The following is a 19,917-nucleotide window of genomic DNA, read 5'->3' as shown; positions in this document are numbered from 1 at the left end:
AAAAGTGCTTATTTACCATATCCACATTTTTGATCAGATGTCTTTTCAGGACTTTTGCCCATTTTCAACTGAGGTGTTTGTTTTCTTATTTTTGAACTTTGAGAGTTCTCTATATGTTTTGGATAGTAGTCCTTTATCAGAATCATGTTTTGTAACTATTTTATCTCTGTGGCTTGCCTTTTCATTCTCTTAATATTGTCTTTTACAGCAAAGAAGGTTTTAATTTTAATAAAGTCAAGCTTATCAATTATTCTTTCATGGATCATGTCTTTGATGTTGTACCTAAAAAGTTATTGCCAAAAAAATACTTGAGAATTTTAAAATTTTCATTCTGTTATTGATTTTTTTCTTTTTGTTTTATTGAATTGTAGTTTAAAAAGATACTTTAACTTTTAAAATTTCTTTAGACATGGTTATTGGCCTAACCTGTGATCTAGGAGAATGCCCCATGTGAGCTTGAAAAGAATGTGTGTTCTGCTGTTTGGGGGTATAGTGTTTGTTTTAGTCTGTTTGATATACCTGGCTTATGGTTTTATTTAAGTCTTCTTTTTTTAAGCCTTTTTTAAAAAATCTTTTGTGTGGTTATTTTATGCATTATTGAAAGTGGAGTGTTGAAGCCTCCAACTATTATTGTAGAACTGTGCATTTCTCTCTTAACTTATGGCAATTTTTGATTTATATATCTGGGGACTCAGTTGTTAGGTATTAATAGTTCATATGTTTTTATCTTCTTGATGGATATACCATTCTATTGCTATTTAATATCCTTTGTCTCATAAGTTTTTGATTTAACATTTTTTGAATTCCTTCACTTAATCTATTTATATCATTGGATTTAAATGAGTCTATTGTAAACTGCATAGAATTGGATTATATATTTTTTATTCTTTCTGCCATTTTCTATCTTTTATTTATTTATTTTTTCATAACAACAATTTATTGGGAAACTATTATGTGTCAGGCAGCATTCAAAGAATATTACATGTGTTATTCCATTTCATTATTCTTACAGCCTGTCCACCTCATTCTTTTTTTTTTTTTTAATTTTATTTATTTTGAAACAGAGAGTGAGTGAGTGAGCATGAGCAGGAGAGGGGCATTAAGAAAGGGATAGTGAGAATCCGAAGCAGGCTCTGCACTAACAGCCCTGACACGGGACTTGAACTCATGAACCATGAGATTATGACCTGAGCTGAAATAGAGTCAGGCACTTGACCAACTGAATCATACAGGCACCCCCCTCATTCTTTTTATTTTTATTTATTTTTAATTTTCATTTTTGAGAGAGAGAGAGACAGAGACAGAGAACAAGCAGGGAAGGGGCAGAGAGAGAGGGAGACACAGAATCAGAAACAGGCTCTGAACTATCAGCTCTGAACTCCAGGCTCTGAACTATCAGCACAGAGCCCAATGTGGGGCTCGAACTCACAGACCGCGAGATCATGACCTGAGCCGCAGTCGGCCACCCAACTGACTGACCCACCCAAACGCCCCCTCATTCTTTTTTTTAATTAAGTTTTTATTTTAATTCCAGTACAGTGATTCAAGAATTCTATACATTACTCAGTGCTTGTCATTATAGGTGTGCTCTTTAATCCCCATCACCTATTTTACCTATTCCCCCATGCACCTCTCCTCTAGTAACCATCAGTTTGTTCTCTATAGTTAAGAGTCTGTTTCTTGATTTGTCTATCTCTTGTTTTCTTTCTTAAATTCCACATACGAGTGAAATCATATATTTTCTTTCTCTAACTTATTTCACTTAGCATTATACTCTGTAGCTCCATTTAAGTCATTGCAAATGGCAAGATTTCATTTTTTGATTGCTGAGTAATATTCCATTATATATATATATCATATATAATATATGATTATCATATATAATATATGATAATCATATATTATATAATCATATATTATATATATCACATATATGATATATATACATATATACATACACACATATATATCACATATATATTATATATATATTATATATACACACATATATATATATATGTACACACATACACACACACACACACACATATATATATATACACACATATATAGTCACCTCTTCTTTATCCATTCATTTGTTGATGGACACTTGGACTGTTTCTATAACTTGGCGATTGCAAATAATGCTGCAATAAACATAAAGGTGCATGTATCCCTTTGAATTAGTGTTGGAGAAATACCCAATAATGTGATTACTGGATCATAGAGTAGTTCTATTTTTAACCTTTTGAGGAAACTACATACTGTCTTCCACAGTGGCTATACCAGTTCACATTCCCAGCAACAATACGTGAGGGCTCCTTTTTCTCCACATCTTAACCAAAATCTCTTTCTTTTGTTTTTGATTTTAGAATTCTGTCAGTTATGAGTTGACATCACATTATAGTTTTGATTTGCATTTCCCTGATGATGAGTGATGTTGAGCATATTTTCATGTGTCTCTTTGCAATTAGATATTGTGGAGAAACGTCAGTTTGTTTATTCTGTCCATTTTTAATTTTATTATCATTATCATTATTATTATTATTATTTGGTGTTGAGCTGTGTAAATTTGTTATATATTTTGGATACTAACAATTTATCAGATATGTCATTTGCAAATATCTTCTCCCATTCAGTAGGTTGTCATTTAGTTTTGTTGATTTTTTTTGTTGTGAAGAAGCTTTTTATTTTGATGTATAGCCAAAGCAATCTTCAAAAAGAAAAACAAGTCTGGAGGTATCACAATTCCATACTTCAAGTTATATTACAAATCTGTAGTAATCAAAACAGTATGGTACTGGCACAAAAATAGACACAGAGATCAATAGCACAGAATAAAGAACTATGAAATAAACCCATGCTTATATGGTCAATTAATCTTAAACAAAGAAGGCAAGAATATGCAATGGTAAAAAGACAGTATCTTCAACAAATGATGTTAGGAAAACTGGACAGCTACATGAAAAGAATGACATTGGGTCACTTTCTTACACCATACACAAAAATAAACTCAAAATGGATTGAAGACCTAAATGTGAGACCTGAAACCATAAAAATCCTAGAAGAGAGCACAGGCAGTAATTTCTCTGGCATCAACTGTAGCAACATGTTTCTAGATAGATCTCCTGAGGTAACGGAAACAACAACAAAAGCAAACAAACAAACAAACATAACTATTGGGACTAGAGTCTCTGTCTTTTAATTAGAGAGTTTAATTCATTTTGATTTATAGTAATTATTGATAGAGAGGACTTTGGTTATTTTATTTGTTTTCTATATTTATTTTTTAAGTTTCTATTTAAATTCTAGTTAGTTAACATACACTGTAATTTTAGTTTCAGATGTACAATATAGTGATTCAACACTTCAGTACAACACCTGGTGCTCATGACAAGTGCACTCCTTCATCCCATCACCTATTTAACCCATCCCACACACTCTGGTAACCATCACATTGTTCTCTGTATAGTTAAGAGTCTATTTCTTGGTTTGCCTGCTCCTCTATTTTTTCCGCCTTTGTTTTGTTTCTAGAGATTACAATTAACATTTTAAGCTTATAACAATTTTGTTTCACTTAATGCAAACTGAACTTCAATAATATACACCAATTTTCTTTTTATATAGCTCCATTCTTTCCCCTCTGTGTTGTTACTGTAACAGATTACATCTTTATACATTGTGTGTCCATGAATATCATTGTATAATTTGTAATTTATGCACTTTGTGTTTTAAATAACTTGATAAAAGGAGTTATGACTACCAATTCAATTTCATATTTACCAATAAAGGTACTTTACCAGTATTTTTTAAATTTCTCTTTATGGCTTTGAGTTAATGCTTAGTGTTCTTTAATTTTAGCCTAAAGGATTTTTGTCAGCATTTCCTTTAGGGGATATTTATTAACAATGAACTAGTTCAGCTTTTATTTATGTGGGAATTTCTTAATTTCTCCTCTGTAATTTTTTAAGTATAGTTTTGTCAGATTAGAATTCTTCATTGCACTTTATTTCATCACTTTAAATATGTTATCCTAGTGCATTCTGGCTTTTATGGTTTCTGTTGAGAAATTGTTAATCTTATTGAGGATCCCTGTGTACAACAAGTTATTTCTCTCTTGCTTTTTCCAAGATTCTGTCTTTGTCTTTGGTTCCCAGCAATTTGGTTATAATGTATCTTGGTGTGTATCTCTGTTTTTTTTTTATCTGAAGTTCACTGAACTTCTTGAATTTGTATATTTATGTGTTTTATCATATTTTGGAAGTATTTGGGTCATTATTTCTTCACATAGCTTTTCTAGACTTCCCTCTTCCCTTCCTCCCTTTCTCCCATCCTCTGCTTATTTTTTTTCTTTATGCTCCTCTGACTGAATAATTTCAAATAGCCTATTTTCAAGTTCACTGATTCTTTTTTCTGCATTCTCAAATATACTGTTCAAATAATTTACTGATTTTTTTAAATTTTCAGCTATTATACTTTTTACATTCAGAAATGTTTTGGGGTGCCTGGGTGGCTCAGTTGGTTAAGCGCCCCACTTGGGCTCAGATCAGCTGAGTGAAATCAAGAGACAGATGCTCATCCTACTGAGCCATCCAGCCACCCCTTATGTGTAAGTTTTTAATCCCTTTTGAGTTTGTGTGTGTAGTATAACATAAGGGTCCAATTTTATCATTCTTTACATGGATATACAGTTTTCCCAGCACCTTTTGTTGAAGAGACTATCCTTTCCCCATTGTATTATTTTTGGCATACTTGCTGAAGATCATTTGACTGTATATGCATGTATATGTTTATTTCCAGGCTCTTCATTCCATTGGTCTATATGTCTGCCTTTGTGCCAATGTCATAGTGTTTTGAATACAGTGACTTTGTAATATATTTTGAAATCAAGAAATGTGATGTTTTTACCTTCATTCTTCTTTGTCATAAACACTTTGGCTAAGTCTTTTGTTCCATATGAATCTGTAGATTTTTTTTTATTTCTGGGAAAAATGCCATTGTAATTTTAATGGAAATAGCATTGAATCTAGATCAATCTAGAGTAGTATGGATATTTAATAATATTATCTTTCAATCCAAGAACATGAGATGTCTTTTCAGTTATCTTTGTCTCTCTAAATTTTTTTTATCAATGCATTTTACTTTTCAGTGTACAACTCTTTTACCTCCTTGGTTAAGTTTATTTGTGTTTTATTCATTTTATTGCCAATGTAAATGGGATTGCATTCTTAATTTCCTTTTTGGGTAGTTTGTTGTTAGTGAATAGAAACACAACTGATATTTTATATGTTGATTTTCTATATTACAACTTTACTGACATTATTTATTAACTCTAAAAGATTTTTTTGGGGGGTAAACTGTTTAGTGTTGTATATGTATGAGAACATGTCTCATGAAAATAGAGACATTTTTAGTTCTTCCTTTTTTATTTGAATGGCTTTTATTTCTTCTTCTTAATTGGACAAGGACTTCCATTTCTATGTTTCTATGTTGAGTAGAAGTGACAAGATTAGGCATCTGTACTAAGGTTTTCCAAAGAGACAGAATGAATAAGATATAATAATACCCTATAATAGAACCAATATATATAATAGTAATTGGTTCCCATAATTATGAAGTCTGATAAATCCCACAATCTACTGTTTGAAAGCTAGAGAACCAGGAAAGTTGGTTACATAATTCCATTCAAATCTGATTGCCTGAGAATTAAGGGAACCAATGATGTAATTCCTAGTTTAGGGTTAAAGGTAAGAGAAGGGGTGGTTGCTGGTGCTAAGTCACAGAGCTGTAAGGTTGAAGAAACAAGAGCTCCTATTGCCAAGGCAATGAGAAACTGAATATTAAAGTTAACAAGAGAGCAAGAATTAACCCTTTCTTCACCTTTTTTGTTCTATTTAGGTCCTCAGTGGAATGGATGATGTCCACCCACATTGGTGAGTATGGATATTCTTTACTCAGTCTACTGATTCAAATTCTAAACGTTACTAGAAACGTTTTAACAGACACACAGAGAAATGTTTTACCAAAGGGGTGCCTGGGTGGCTCAGTCAGTTAAGCATCCGACTTCGGCTCAGGTCATGATCTTGCGGTTTGTGAGTTCAAGCCCCATGTTGGGCTCTGTGCTGACAGCTCAGAGCCTGCAGCCTGCTTTGGATTTTCTGTCTCCCTCTCTCTCTGTCCCTCCCATGCTCATGCTCTGTCTCTCTCTGTCTCTCAATAATAAATACACGTTAAAAAAAATTAAAAAAAGAAATGTTTTACCAAGTGTCTGGGCTTCCCTTAGCTCTGTTGACACCTAAAATTAAGCATCACAACATTTTTCTCCTGTTCCTGATCTTAGAGGAAGACCTTTCAGGTTTTTTTTTTTTTTTTACCATTGAGTATGATTTTAAAAGTGGGCTTGTCATATATTACCCTTGATATGTTGAGGTACATTCCTTTTATTCCTACATTTTTGAGAATTTTTATGATAAAAAGGTATTGAATTTTGTCACATGTTTCTATATGTCAATTGATATGATCCTATGATTTTTATTCTTCATTTAATTAATGTGGTGTACCACATTTATTGATTTGCATATGTTAAACTATCCTTGAATCTCAGGGTGAAATCCTGCTTGATCATGGTATATAGTTTTTTTAATGTCCCGTTGAAATCACTTTACTAGAATTTTGTTGAAAAGTTTTACTTCTATGTTCAACACGGATATTGTCTTATAATTTTTTTTTCTTGTGGTGTATGCTTGGCTTTGGTATTAGTATAATTCTGGCCTTATTAAATGAATTCAGTGTTTTGTTCAATTTTTTAAAGAAGAGTTTGCAAAACATTGGTATTAAGTCTGAATGCTTGGTAGAATTCACCAGTGAAGCCATCTGGTCTTAGTGTTTTCTCTGTGTGAGGATTTATTCATGGATTCAAACTTGGTAGGTGGTATGTTTGTAGGAATTTATACATTTCTTCTAGCTTTTCCAATTTCCTGGCAAATAATTGTTTATAGTATCTTCTTATGATTATTTTTATTTCTTCAGCATTACTTATAATTTTTCCTCTTTTATTTCTATTTTTATTTATTTGAGTCTTTTCCATTTTTCTTACTTAATCTAGCTATAAGTTTGTCTTTTTATTTTTTCAAAAACCAACTCTTATTTTCATTGATCTTTTATATTGTTTTCTTATTTCCTATTTTATTTGGAATTTTATTTATTTTATTTATTTATCTTCTCTAACTTCTTCTATTTTCCTTTTCTGCTAACTTTGGGTTTAGTTTGTCATTACTTTTCTGGTTACTTGCAGTGAAAAGTTCGGTTGTTTTTTTGAGATCTTCTTTCTTCAACGTTTATTTATTTTTGGGACAGAGAGAGACAGAGCATGAACGGGGGAGGGGCAGAGAGAGAGGGAGACACAGAATCGGAAACAGGCTCCAGGCTCTGAGCCATCAGCCCAGAGCCTGACGCGGGGCTCGAACTCAAGGACTGCGAGATCGTGACCTGGCTGAAGTCGGACGTTTAACCCACTGCGCCACCCAGGCGCCCCGAGATCTTCTTTCTTTTTTTTTTTTTAATTTTTTTTTTCAACGTTTATTTATTTTTGGGACAGAGAGAGACAGAGCATGAATGGGGGAGGGGCAGAGAGAGAGGGAGACACAGAATCGGAAACAGGCTCCAGGCTCTGAGCCATCAGCCCAGAGCCTGACGCGGGGCTCGAACTCCCGGACCACGAGATCGTGACCTGGCTGAAGTCGGACGCTTAACCGACTGCGCCACCCAGGCGCCCCAAGAGATCTTCTTTCTTAATGTAGACATCTATTGCTATAAACTTCCCTCTTAGTATTGCTTTTGCTGCATCCCATAAATCTTGGTATGTTGTATTTTCATCTTTGTCTCAAGATATGTTTTTACTTCCTACTTGATTTATTCTTTGATGTATTGATTATTTAGGAGTGTGTTTATCTTAATTTGTTCACACTTCTGTCACAACAGTACCATACAGTAACAGGATTATAAACAACCTAAATTTATTTCTCACAGTTATGGAGGCTAGGAAGTCTAAATTAAGGCAATAGAAGATTGAGTATCTGGCAAGAACCTCATTCCTGGTTCATAGATGACTGTCTTCTCACTGTGTTATCACATGGTAAAACAGGCAAGGGAGCTTTCTGAAGTCTCTTATTTTATTTTATTTTATTTTATTAAATTTAATTTAGAGGCAGAGAGAGAGTGCATGGAGGAGAGGAACAGAGAGACAGAGAGAAAGAATCCCAAGCAAGCTCCACACTCAGCGTGGAGCCTGGTGTGAGGCTCAATTCCATGGCCCTGGTATCATGACTTGAGCCAAAGTCAAGGGTCAGATGTTCATCTAACTGAGCCACCCAGGCACCCCTGAAGACTGTTTTTTTTAATGGGAACTAGTCACTTTTGTTTTTTGTTTCTTTTTTTTTTTATTTTTATTTTTTTTTTAATTTTTTTTTTCAACGTTTTTTTATTTATTTTTTTGGGACAGAGAGAGACAGAGCATGAACGGGCGAGGGGCAGAGAGAGAGGGAAACACAGAATCGGAAACAGGCTCCAGGCTCTGAGCCATCAGCCCAGAGCCCGACGCGGGGCTCGAACTCATGGACCGCGAGATCGTGACCTGGCTGAAGTCGGTCGCTTAACCGACTGCGCCACCCAGGCGCCCCTTGATTTTTGTTTCTTAAAAGAAACAAAAGGCATCCAAATCAGCAAGGGAGAAGTTAAACTTTCACTATGCACAGATGACATGATACTCTGTGTAGAAAACCCAAAGACTCCATCAAAAAAATTGCTAGAACTGATACACAAATTCAATAGTCGCAGGATACAAAATCAATGTATGGAAATCTGTTGCATTTCTATACACCAATAATGAAGCAGCAGAAAGGGAAATCAAGGAATCAATCCCATTTACAATTGCACCAAAAAACATAACATACCTAGGAATAAGCCTAACCAAAGAAGTAAAAGTTCTTCACTCTGAAAAGTATAGAACATTTATGAAAGAAATTGAAGATGGCACAAGGATATGGAAAACTTTCCTTGATCATGGGTTGAAAGAACAAATATTTTTAACATTTTTATACTACCCAAGCAATCTACACATTTAATGCAATCACTATCAAAATACCACCAGCATTTTTCACAGAGCTGGAAAAAATAATCCTAAAATTTGTATGGAACCACAAAATACCCTGAATAGCCTGAAAAAGGAAAGTAGAGTCGGAGACCTCATAATTCCAAACTTCAAGTTATATTACAAAGCAGTAGTGATCAATACAGTATGGTACTGGTACATAAACAGACACATAGATCAATGGAACAGAATAAAAAACCCACAACAGAAATGGCCCCACCAGTCTATGGTTAACTACTCTTCAACAAAGTGGGAAAGAATATCCAATGGGAAAAAGACAATCTCTTCAACAAATGATGTTGGGAAAACTGGACAGCCACATGAAAAAGAATGGAATTTGATCACATTCTTACACCATACACAAAAATAAATTCAAAATGGAGGAAAGACCTAAATGTGAGACAGGGTACCATAAAAATCCCAGAGGACAACACAGGCAGCAACCTCTTTGACATCAGTTGTTAGCAAATTCTTACTAGATGTCTCCTGAGGCAAAGTAAACAAAAGCAGAAATAAACCGATGGGAATTCATCAAGATAAAAACCTTCTGCCCAGTGAAGGACACAATCAACAAAACTAAAAAGCAAACAAAAAATGGGAGATGACATATCTGATGTATATCTGTAAAGAACTTATCAAACTCAACACCAAAAAAAAAAAAAATAATCCAGTTAAGAAATGGGCAGAAGACATGAATAGATATTTATCCAAAGAAGACATCCAGATGGCTAACAGACACATGAAAAGATGCTCAACATCACTCATAATTAAGTAAATACAAATCAAAAATGCAATGAGGTATCACCTCACACATGTCATAATGACTAAAATTAACAGCACAGGAAACAACAGGTGTTGGTGAGGATGTGGAGAAAAAGGAACTCTCTTATGTCATTGGTGGGAATGCAAACTGGTGCTACCACTCTGGAAAATAATAAGGAATTTCTTCAAAGAGTTAAAAATGGAACTACCCTACGATCCAGAAATTGCACTACTAGGTATTACCCAACGGATACAAAATTACTGATTTGAAGGGACACATGCACCACAATGTATAGCAATGTTATAAATAATAGCGAAATTATGGAAAGACCCCAAATGTCTATGAACTAGTGAATGCATAAAGAAGATGTCACACACACACACACACACACACACACAATGCACACACACACACACACACACACACACTGGAATATCACTCAACCATCAAAAATAATGAAATCTTGCCATTTACAAAGACATGGATAGAGCTAGAATGTATAATGCCAAGCAAAATAAGTCAGAGAAAGACAAATAATACACGATTTCATTCATATATGGAATTTATGAAACAAAGCAAATGAATATAGGGGGACAAAAAAAAAGAGAGAGGGAAAGGTGCACCTGGGTAGTTCAGTTGATGGAGCACAAGTCAGTTGACTTGGCTAAGGTCATAATTTCACGTGTTGTGAGCTTGAGCCTCACGTCAGACTTTGTGCTCATAGTGCAGAGTCTGCTTCAGATTCTCTGTCTCCTTCTCTCTCTGCCCCTCCCCTGCTTGCACTCTCTCTCTCCCAAAAATAAAAAAAAAACATTAAAAACAATAGATAAGGAAACCATAAAACAGACTCTTAAATATAAAGAACAAACTGAGGGTTGCTGGAGCAAGGTGGGCAAGGGCGGCTGGGTTAAATGGGTGATGGGTTATTAAGGAAGGCACTTGTGATGAGAATTGGATGTTTCATTCAAGTGATGAATCACTAAAGTCTACTTCTGAAATCAATATTACACTATATTTAACTAACTGGAATTTATAAATTTTAAAAAAGTTTTATGTATTCTTGAGAGAGAGAGAGAGAGAGCACAAGCAGGGAAGGGGCAGAGCAAGAGAGGGACTCAGAATCTGATTCAGGCTCCAGGCTCTGATCTGTCAGCACAGAGCCTGATGCAGGGCTTAAACTCGCAAGCTGTGAGATCATGACCTGAGCGGAAGTTGGACACTTTACTGACTGAGCCACCCAGGCGCCTCTAACTGGAATTTAAATAAAATATTGAAAATAAAAAATTTAAAAAAGGGCACTAATCCTATTCATGAAAGCTCCCCATTCATGACCTAATCACTTCCCAACAGCCTCACCTCCGTATACTATCACATTGGGGATTAAGTTTCAACATGATTTAGGGGGTACATAAACATTAATCTACAGGAATATTTAATTTCAAAATATTTGCAAGTTTTCTAATTTTTCTTCTGAGTCTAATTTTATACAAGATCAGAAAAGATGCTTGATATTATTTAAATCTTAAATTTAAGACTTGTTTTGCGACCTTACATACTGTCTATCCTGAAGAATGTTCTATGTATCCCTCAGAAAAATGTGTATTCTGCTGTTGTTGGATGCAATGTTCTATATGTCTGTTAGGTCCATTTGGTCTATAATATTATTCAAGTCTGTTTGCTTACTGACTTTCTGTCTGGATGTTCTATCCATTTTTGATACTTGAGGAATGATGTCTCTATTAAGTGACTCTTTAATTATATAATGACCTTCTTGGTCTCTTGTGATAGTTTTTGACCCAAAATCTATATTATATGATATTTTATAGCCCCTGCTCTCCTTTGGTTATCATTGGCATGGAATATTTTTTTATCTCTTCATTTTCAGTCTATATGTGTCTTTAAAACTAAATTGAGTTCCTTGTAGACACCATATGGTAGGATCTTACTTCTTCATCTATTTTGTCACTTTTGATTGGAGCTCTAACCCATTTATATTTGAAGTAATTTTTTGACATGAAATGACTTTGTACTCCTATTTTATTTATTTTCTGTCTGTTTTATTTCTTGCTTATTGTCTTATTTTGTGATTTTATGGTTAAAAGATACTGCAGAGCAGAAATGGAAAGTTGTTGTTCAATGTATATAAAGTCACAGAATTACAAGATGAATAGGTTCTATATATCTGCTGTACAACACAGTGCCTGTAGTTAACAGTGGTTCATGCACTTAAAAACACCTAAAAGGGTACATTTCATGCTATGTGTTTTTAACACATACATATACACAAGAAGATGACACAGAGATCTGGATGTGATGGATATATTTATTATCTTGATTGTAGTGATGGTACCACAGGTGTATGCTTGTGTTCAAACTCATCAAAATGTATACATTAAATATTTATAAATTTTAGTGTATTAATAATACCTCAAAAAAAGCTGAAAGAGTTGATGTTTGTATTAGGGTTATCCAGAGAAATAAAACCAATAGAATGGATAGATAGATGATTAATAGATAGATAGATAAGATTTATTATGACGGATTTGCTCATGTAGTTATGGAAACTGAGAACTGTACAACTGCCATCTGTAACCTGGAGACTCGGGAAAGATGGTAGTATAGTTCTAGTCCAAACACAAATACCTGAGAACCACAGGAGTCAATGGTGAAAGTACTGTTCTGAGTTTAAAGGCCCAAGAGCCAAGAATACCCATGTTCATTGTCCAAAGGAAGGAGATGGATGTCCCAGAGACATCCGTTTTCAGAAAGCAAACGTACTCTTCTTATGCCTTTTTGTTCTGTTCAGAACCTTCAACAGTTTGAATGATGCCCATTTGCATTAGTGAGGCTAATTTTCCTCACTCTACCAATTCAAATGCTAATTCCTACTAGAAATGTCTTCAGGGATACACTCAGAAATAATGTTGTACAAGCTATCTGGGCACCACTTAGCCAAGTGAAGTTGACATAAATTTAATCATCACAACGTTACAGTCTTGAGTCTGAAATGTATAAGGCAGCCTGGAAACTCAGGCAGGTGTTCTGTTATAGTCTTGAGGCAGAATTCCTTTTTCTCAAGGAAACTTTAGTTTTTGCTCCAAAGGCTTTCAGTTGACTGGATGAAACTCCCCCCCCCCATTAATCTCCTTTATTTAAGTCAACTGATTTTAAATGTTAATCACATCTACAATATAGTTTCAGCGTAACATCTAGACTAGTGTTTCACCAAATAACTGGGCACAATAGCTTAGCTAATTTGACAAATAAAATGAGCCATGTTAGTCTATATTACAAAATAAGAAAGATCTCACATCTCTATCCTAACCTTCCAACTGAACACGCGGGAAAAAGAACAATAAACTAAAGCAAACAGAAGGAATGAAATGATAAAGTAATAGTGTAGAAGTTAATGAAATGGAGAATAGAAAATTAATAGAGAAATCAATAGAGAAATCAATAGAGAAATCAACCGAAAAGATGGTTCTATGATTTTTATTTTGTTTTTATTTTTAAAAAATATTTTCTTTTTTAAAGTTTATTTTTTTTAATTTCTAATGTTTTTTTATTCTTGACAGAGAGAGAGAGAGAGAGAGAGAGCACATGAGTCAGGGAGGGGCAGAGAGAGTAGGAAGACACAGAATTTGAGGCAGGCTCCAGGCTCTGAGCTGTCACCCCAGAGCTTGACGCAAGGCTTAAACTCACAGCCCGGAAGATTATGACATGAGCTGAAGTTGGAAGCTTAACTGACTGAGCCACCCAGGCACCCCTAAAGTTTATGTATTTATTTTGAGAGATAAAGAGAGAGAGAGCAAGAGTAAGAGCAGGGGAAGAGCAGAGAAAGAAGGAGAGAGAGAGAGAATCCCAAGTAGTTTCTTCACCGTCAGCACAGAGCCTGGCATGGGGCTCGACCCTATGAACCATGAGATCATGACCTGAGCCGAAGTTGGACGTTTAACTGACTGAGCCACCCAGGTGCCCCTAGAAGTAGTGACTTCTAAGGAGCAGTATTTGCTGTGTAGCAGCATCTGAAATCACTCTTTTCTCTACTGTATGCTTTTGCTTCTTGTATGATAGGTTAATTGACCATATAAGTGTGGGTTTATTTCTGGGGATCTGTATTCTGTTTCATTGATCTATGTGTATTTTTTTATGCCAATATCATACTATTTTGGTTACTACAACTTTGTAATGCATTTTGAAATCTGAAATTGTAATACCTCCAGCTTTGTTCTTCTTTCTCAAGATCGCTTTTATTATTCAGGGACTTTTGTGGTTCCATACAAATTTTAGTATTATTTGTTCTAGTTATGTGAAAAATGCTATTGGTACTTTTGATAGGGATTTTATTGAATCTGTAGATTGTTTTGAGTAGTGTCACCATTTTAATATCATTTCTTCCAATCCATGACCATGGAATGTCTTACATCCACTTTTGTCCCCTTCAATTTCATTCAACAGTATTTTGTAGTTTTCAGGGTATAGGTCTTTTACCACCTTGAATAAGTTTATTCCTAGGTATTTTATTCTTTTTGGTGTAATTGTAAATGAGATTGATTTTTTAATTTCCCTTTCTGCTACTTCATTATTAATGATAAAAATGCAACAAATTTCTGAACGTTGATTTTGTATCCTGTGACTTTACTGAATTCATTAATCAGTTCTAATATTTTTTGGTGGATTCATTAGGGTTATATATATATATATTGTATCATGTCATCTGCAAATAGTGACAGTTTTACTTCTTCGTTACTAATTTAGATGCCTTTTTTTTTTCATTTCTGGTTTCTGTAGTTCTGACTTCCAGTACTGTGTTGAATAACATTAGTGAGAGTGGATATCCTTTTCTTGTTCGTGATCTTAAAGTAAAACCTCTCACTTTTTCACTATTGAGTGTGATGTTAGCTGTGGATTTTCCACATATGGCCTTCATTATGTTGAGGTATGTTTCCTCTACCCCCACTTTTTTAGGGTTTTTATTATATATTATTATAAATGAATGATATGTTTTATCAAATGCTTTTTCTACATTTATAGAGATGATAATATAGTTTTTATTCTTTGTCTTTTTAATGTAACTTATCACATCTATTTGCAAATATTAAAACACCCTTGCATCCCTAGAATAAATCTTATTTTTTAAGTATTTTTTTAACATTTATTTATTTTTGAGAGACAGAGAGACAGAGAGACAGAGCACAAATAGGGGAGGGGAAGAGAGAGAATGAGACACAGAATCCAAAGCAGGCTCCAGGCTCTGAGCTGTCAGCACAGAGCCCAATGCGAGGCTCGAACTCACAAACTGTGAGATCATGACCCAAGCCAAAGACTGTCGTCCGACAGACTGAGCCATCCAGGCACCCCTAAATCCTATTTTATCATGGTGAATGATTTTTAAATATATTGTTGAATTCAGTTTGCTAATATTTTGTTGAAGATTTTTGCATCTATGTTATTGGTCTGTAGATATTTGGCTATAGTTCATTTTTTTTTTCTTTTTGTAGTGTCTGACTGGTTTGGTATTAAGGTAATGCTGGGCTCAGAGACTTAATTTGGAAGTCCTCCTTCCTCCTATATTGTTTGGAAGTTTGAAAAGAATAGGTATTAACTCCACTTTAAATATTTAAGTAGAATTTACCTATAAAGCCATCACCACCAGAACTTCTGTTTGTTGTGAAATTTTTTGATTAGTGATTCAGTTTCATTACTCGAAATTAGTTCCTTTAAAGTTTCTGTTTTTTTCCTGGGGTGCCTGAGTGGCTCAGTCAGTTGAGCATTTGACTTCAGTTCAGTTCATGATCTTATGGCTCATGGGTTTGATCCCATGTCAGGCTTTGCAATGACAGTACAGAACTTGCTTCAAGTTCTCTATCTTCCTCCCTCTCTGCCCCTTCCCTACTAACTCTCTCTCTCTCTCTCAAAAATAAACATTTAAAAACTAATCTAAGTTTTCTATTTATTCTGGATTCAGTTCTGGAACATTATATGTTTCTAAGAATTTATCCATTTATTCTAGGTTATCCCTTTATCATTACGTATGTCCTTCTTTGTCTCTTGCTACAGCCTTTGTTTTAAAGTCTGTTTTGTCTGATATAAGCATTACTATCCCAGCCAAAAGCCAGTTCTTTTAAAACATTCAAAGTAGAGAACGTTAGTACTGACATTACATAGATAAATAAGGATTATGAATAAACACTTTAAACAATGATATGCTGTGTAACAGGTAAGCAAAATATATACAAACAATGGAAGAACCTTGAAGACAGTATGCTATTTAATTAAGTCGGACACAAAAGGCTTCATATTACATGCCTCCGTTTATATGAAAAAGGCAGAAGAAATTTATAGAGATAGAAAATATATTGGTGGTGCTTAGAGCCCAGAAGGACAGTCTAAAGAGGTTGATAGCAGAAGCATACAGATTTCTTTCTGAGGTAAATAAAATATTCTAAATTTGACTTTTGTGATGTTTGCATATATCAAGTAATATACTGAAAATCATGGGAATGAACATTATAAATGGGTGAAAGTATTGTTTGTGAAATGTATCTCAATAAAGCTGTTAAAAACAAGAAACATATATGAGGTGTAATAAAAGATAGAATATTCTAAGAACCTCTGAAACTGGATTATGATCATTCTCATTCCAATCTGAACCTGTGTCTTGTGGTTAGTTCCTCCCTTTAGCAAAGGGAAAGGTATTTTTGTCATCCCTCCAAAATAGCTTAGCTGTGCATAGAAGGCAGTTTTCTGGAAGAAGCCCGTAGTTTGGCTGTTTTACTTACTTCTAAAGTAAGGCCTTCACTTCACCTTATCAAAGCTACTCATGTGTATGGTTTCCCTTCCTCTTTTTCATGTTTCACCAAGCTAGGAGTATTGGTGGCTCAGAGACCCCACCCCTTAAAATCCCTTTGATGCTCTTTGAGGACAATTGTTGCCTTGGCAAGATTGTTACATGGCGGGGGGCAATCATCACTGAAATTTCCTAGCAGGCCCTGGGCTGCCTGAAAGGAGACAGGATTCATGGGTTGAAGACAAGGTACTCTGTGGGATTGGGGACAACCTGCTAGCTCCTCCTGAGTGTCAACCTGAGAACTTTGGAAGCCTGTGGTTTTAAATCTTCCAGAGGTGCCTGTTGTCATACAAAGTGGCAAAGCATTTTTTATTTTGTTGAAGTTTGGAAGAGCATGCTTCAGACATGTATAGCCCATCTGTATTAGATATTCCAGCTGTAATTTTTGACAACGGATCAGGACTCTGCAAAGCAGGCCTGTCTGGAGAGATTGGACCCCTTCACATCATCAGTTCTGTTGTGGGGCATCCTAAATTTAACATGCCCTTATCAGAAGCCACTAAGAAAAAGTACTTCGTGGGACAAAAAGCCCTGTACAAGTATAAGGTCTTGCATTTGCACTACCCCATTGAGTGTGGACTGGTAACAGGATGGGATGACATAGAGAAACTTTGGAAGTATCTTTTTGAGTGGGAACTAGGAGTCAACCCTGTCAATGACCTGTACTCATGACTGAGCCCTCTTTGAACCCAAGGGAGACTGGAGAGAAGATGACAGAAGTGATGTTTGAGACTCAATGTGCCTGCTTTCTACCTGTCCAACCATGCAGTGGTAGCCTCTGTCACGGGATTAGTGGTGGAGAGTGGTGATGGGATCACCTGCACTGTCCCTATCTTTGAGGGTTATTCCCTGCCTCATGCTGTGACCAAGCTCTACGTGGCAGGAAGGGACATCATAGAGCACCTCACTCGGCTCCTCCTCGTTCATGGAAGTACCTTCCCTTTCATGCTCAATAAAGCCTTAGTGGGTGACATCAAAGAGAAGCTGTGTTATGTGGCCTTGGAGCCAGAGAAAGAGCTATGTAAGAAGCCAGAAGAGGTTCTAAGAGAATACAAACTGCCAGATGGAAATGTTATCTACATTGGAGACCAGCTGCACCAGGTGCCTGAGATCCTTTTTGCACCTGACCAGCTGGGTATCCACAACCCAGGACTCTCAAAAATGGTATCCAGCAGCATTATGAAGTGTGACACTGATATCCAGAAGAATCTTTTTGCAGAAATTGTGCTGTCTGGGGGCACCACTCTTTTCCCTGGGCTTGAGGAAAGACTTTTGAAAGAACTGGAACAGCTGGCTTCCAGAGGAACTCCCAACAAGATTACAGCTTCTGATAGATGTTTCTCTTCATGGATAGGTGCATCCATTGTGACCTCTCTGAGCAGGTTCAAGCAGATGTGGATCACTCTGCAGATTTCATGGAGTTTGGGACATACATTGTTCAGAGAAGATGCTTTTAAGGAATCCAGAGCACAAGGGACTGGGATCTATCAGATCGCAGGAGCACTTGTAGAAGGTGGCATTTTCCCTTGGGCCTTAGCATGGTATTTGATAAAATTGATATGACATTTTAGTTTCCGTTCATTTTTCGTGGCACCAGAGTAATTTCTGATCCAGGTAATGAATCATTTTAAGTGGTTCTATTCCACCTTTTCTGACTCATGGACACTTTTAATAGTTTTCTCTCGAGAAATCCTTTTATTAGTTGAGGTTGTGTCTACTTACAGGGTTTATAGTTAAAGCAGGTGCTTGAGCCTCATGCCCAGAAACCTGACTCAGTAGGTTCCCTGGGGCCTTCATTTTAATCAAGTATCTTGGATATTTTTGATAGATCTAGTGTTAAGGAAAGGCAAAAATCTCCAGAGAAAGTGTGGGAAGTGGACGGGAATTAAGTAAAAGAAATGCTACCCTGCTTTTTAGGGTCCAACAGGCCGTTTCACTCAGTAAAACCTTTATTACCAAAATAAGGTTGTCTGCTGTTATCAGCGATTAGGCACCAAAATAGGATGAGGCTGTTTTCCTTGGCAAAAAGGAGAAATGTGAACAGAAATCGCTATTTGATCAAGGCTCTCTAAGCTCAAGGCTCCTACTCCCAGTTACAGGGTTAAGAATCTACACCTCTACTTTTTGTTCATTTTTAATTTCAAGGATATATAGCCTCATTTAGTTAGGAGTAAAATACTGGAAATATTTAATGGTCTCCAATACATAAATTGTTGAATAAATTATGTCTACATGATTTTTTCTCATTAATTTAGTATTTTTCCAAAATATTATTGGGACACAAATGGAAAATTCAGAGAAGTCTTTGTAATGCAATGTATTTATTTGTTAAGCAGTGACACTTTCCCATATGTATGTCTATGCACATTTGTATGTATATATATAAAGGAATATTTTTGTGTGATTATAAGCACTTCGACAAAAGTACAGAAGGATACATACCATCAAATTTACATAGATTGTTGGAGCAGATTAGAATAAGAAGTAAAATAGGCAAAAAGAGAGCAGGATGGGGAGAAAATCACAATGAAAGAGCAATTCCAAAAATTTCAGCCTGAGTGAAATAAAACCACTAATATAAATAAAATTCCTATTTTTCTTATATCTTCCCAACTCCATGTTCAAGATTGTCACATTGCTAGCTTGAATATAGCCATGAAAATTATCAAATGTTATAAATTACTATAAAACAGGTATTTTATTTTTCATATTTGTTTGAGAGTTCTGGCTAAATAGCAAGCTTCTGTTTCCATATAACTTAGCAAAACCACAATGGAACCAGAAGATAGTAGAATGATACCTTGGAAGAGTGAGGGAAACATTACTGTCAATCTAGAATTTTATATCCAGGAAAACCATTCCAAGGAAGATGGTGAAAGGAAGATTTTTCTGACAATAATGGAAGTGTCTATTGTTAATACATCATAACTAAATGAAATTTTATATGATTCATTGAGGGCATATGGATATAATCTTAGAATAAGATATATATGGTATAAAAGAAATAATGAACCTTTAAAAATTATGTAAATAGAGGTAAATTTTAAAATATTGACAGCATCAGTTTATAGTATTAACATAATACAAAGAATGAAAATTCTGTAATACTAAAGGATTAAATCATGGAAACTGATTGAAGTTAAAAATCTTTTACCA

The 19,917-nt window shown here is 35.2% G+C and overlaps 1 protein-coding gene across 1 annotated transcript; it reads left to right on the top strand.

Moving 5' to 3' along the window:
• The first annotated feature begins 17,106 nt into the window (after positions 1-17,106).
• LOC115507851 (actin-related protein T2-like) lies at positions 17,107-18,218 on the top strand. Its single transcript, XM_030306368.1, is given in 4 exon segments — positions 17,107-17,416; positions 17,419-17,491; positions 17,493-18,163; positions 18,166-18,218. Coding segments are annotated over 4 exon segments (1,107 nt in total).
• The last annotated feature ends 1,699 nt before the right edge of the window (positions 18,219-19,917 follow it).

Source organism: Lynx canadensis, chromosome X, assembly GCF_007474595.2.
Source record: "Lynx canadensis isolate LIC74 chromosome X, mLynCan4.pri.v2, whole genome shotgun sequence".
NCBI lineage: Eukaryota > Metazoa > Chordata > Mammalia > Carnivora > Felidae > Lynx > Lynx canadensis.
Note: the sequence above shows the minus strand (reverse complement) of the source record. Positions and strands in the feature narration are given on the sequence as shown.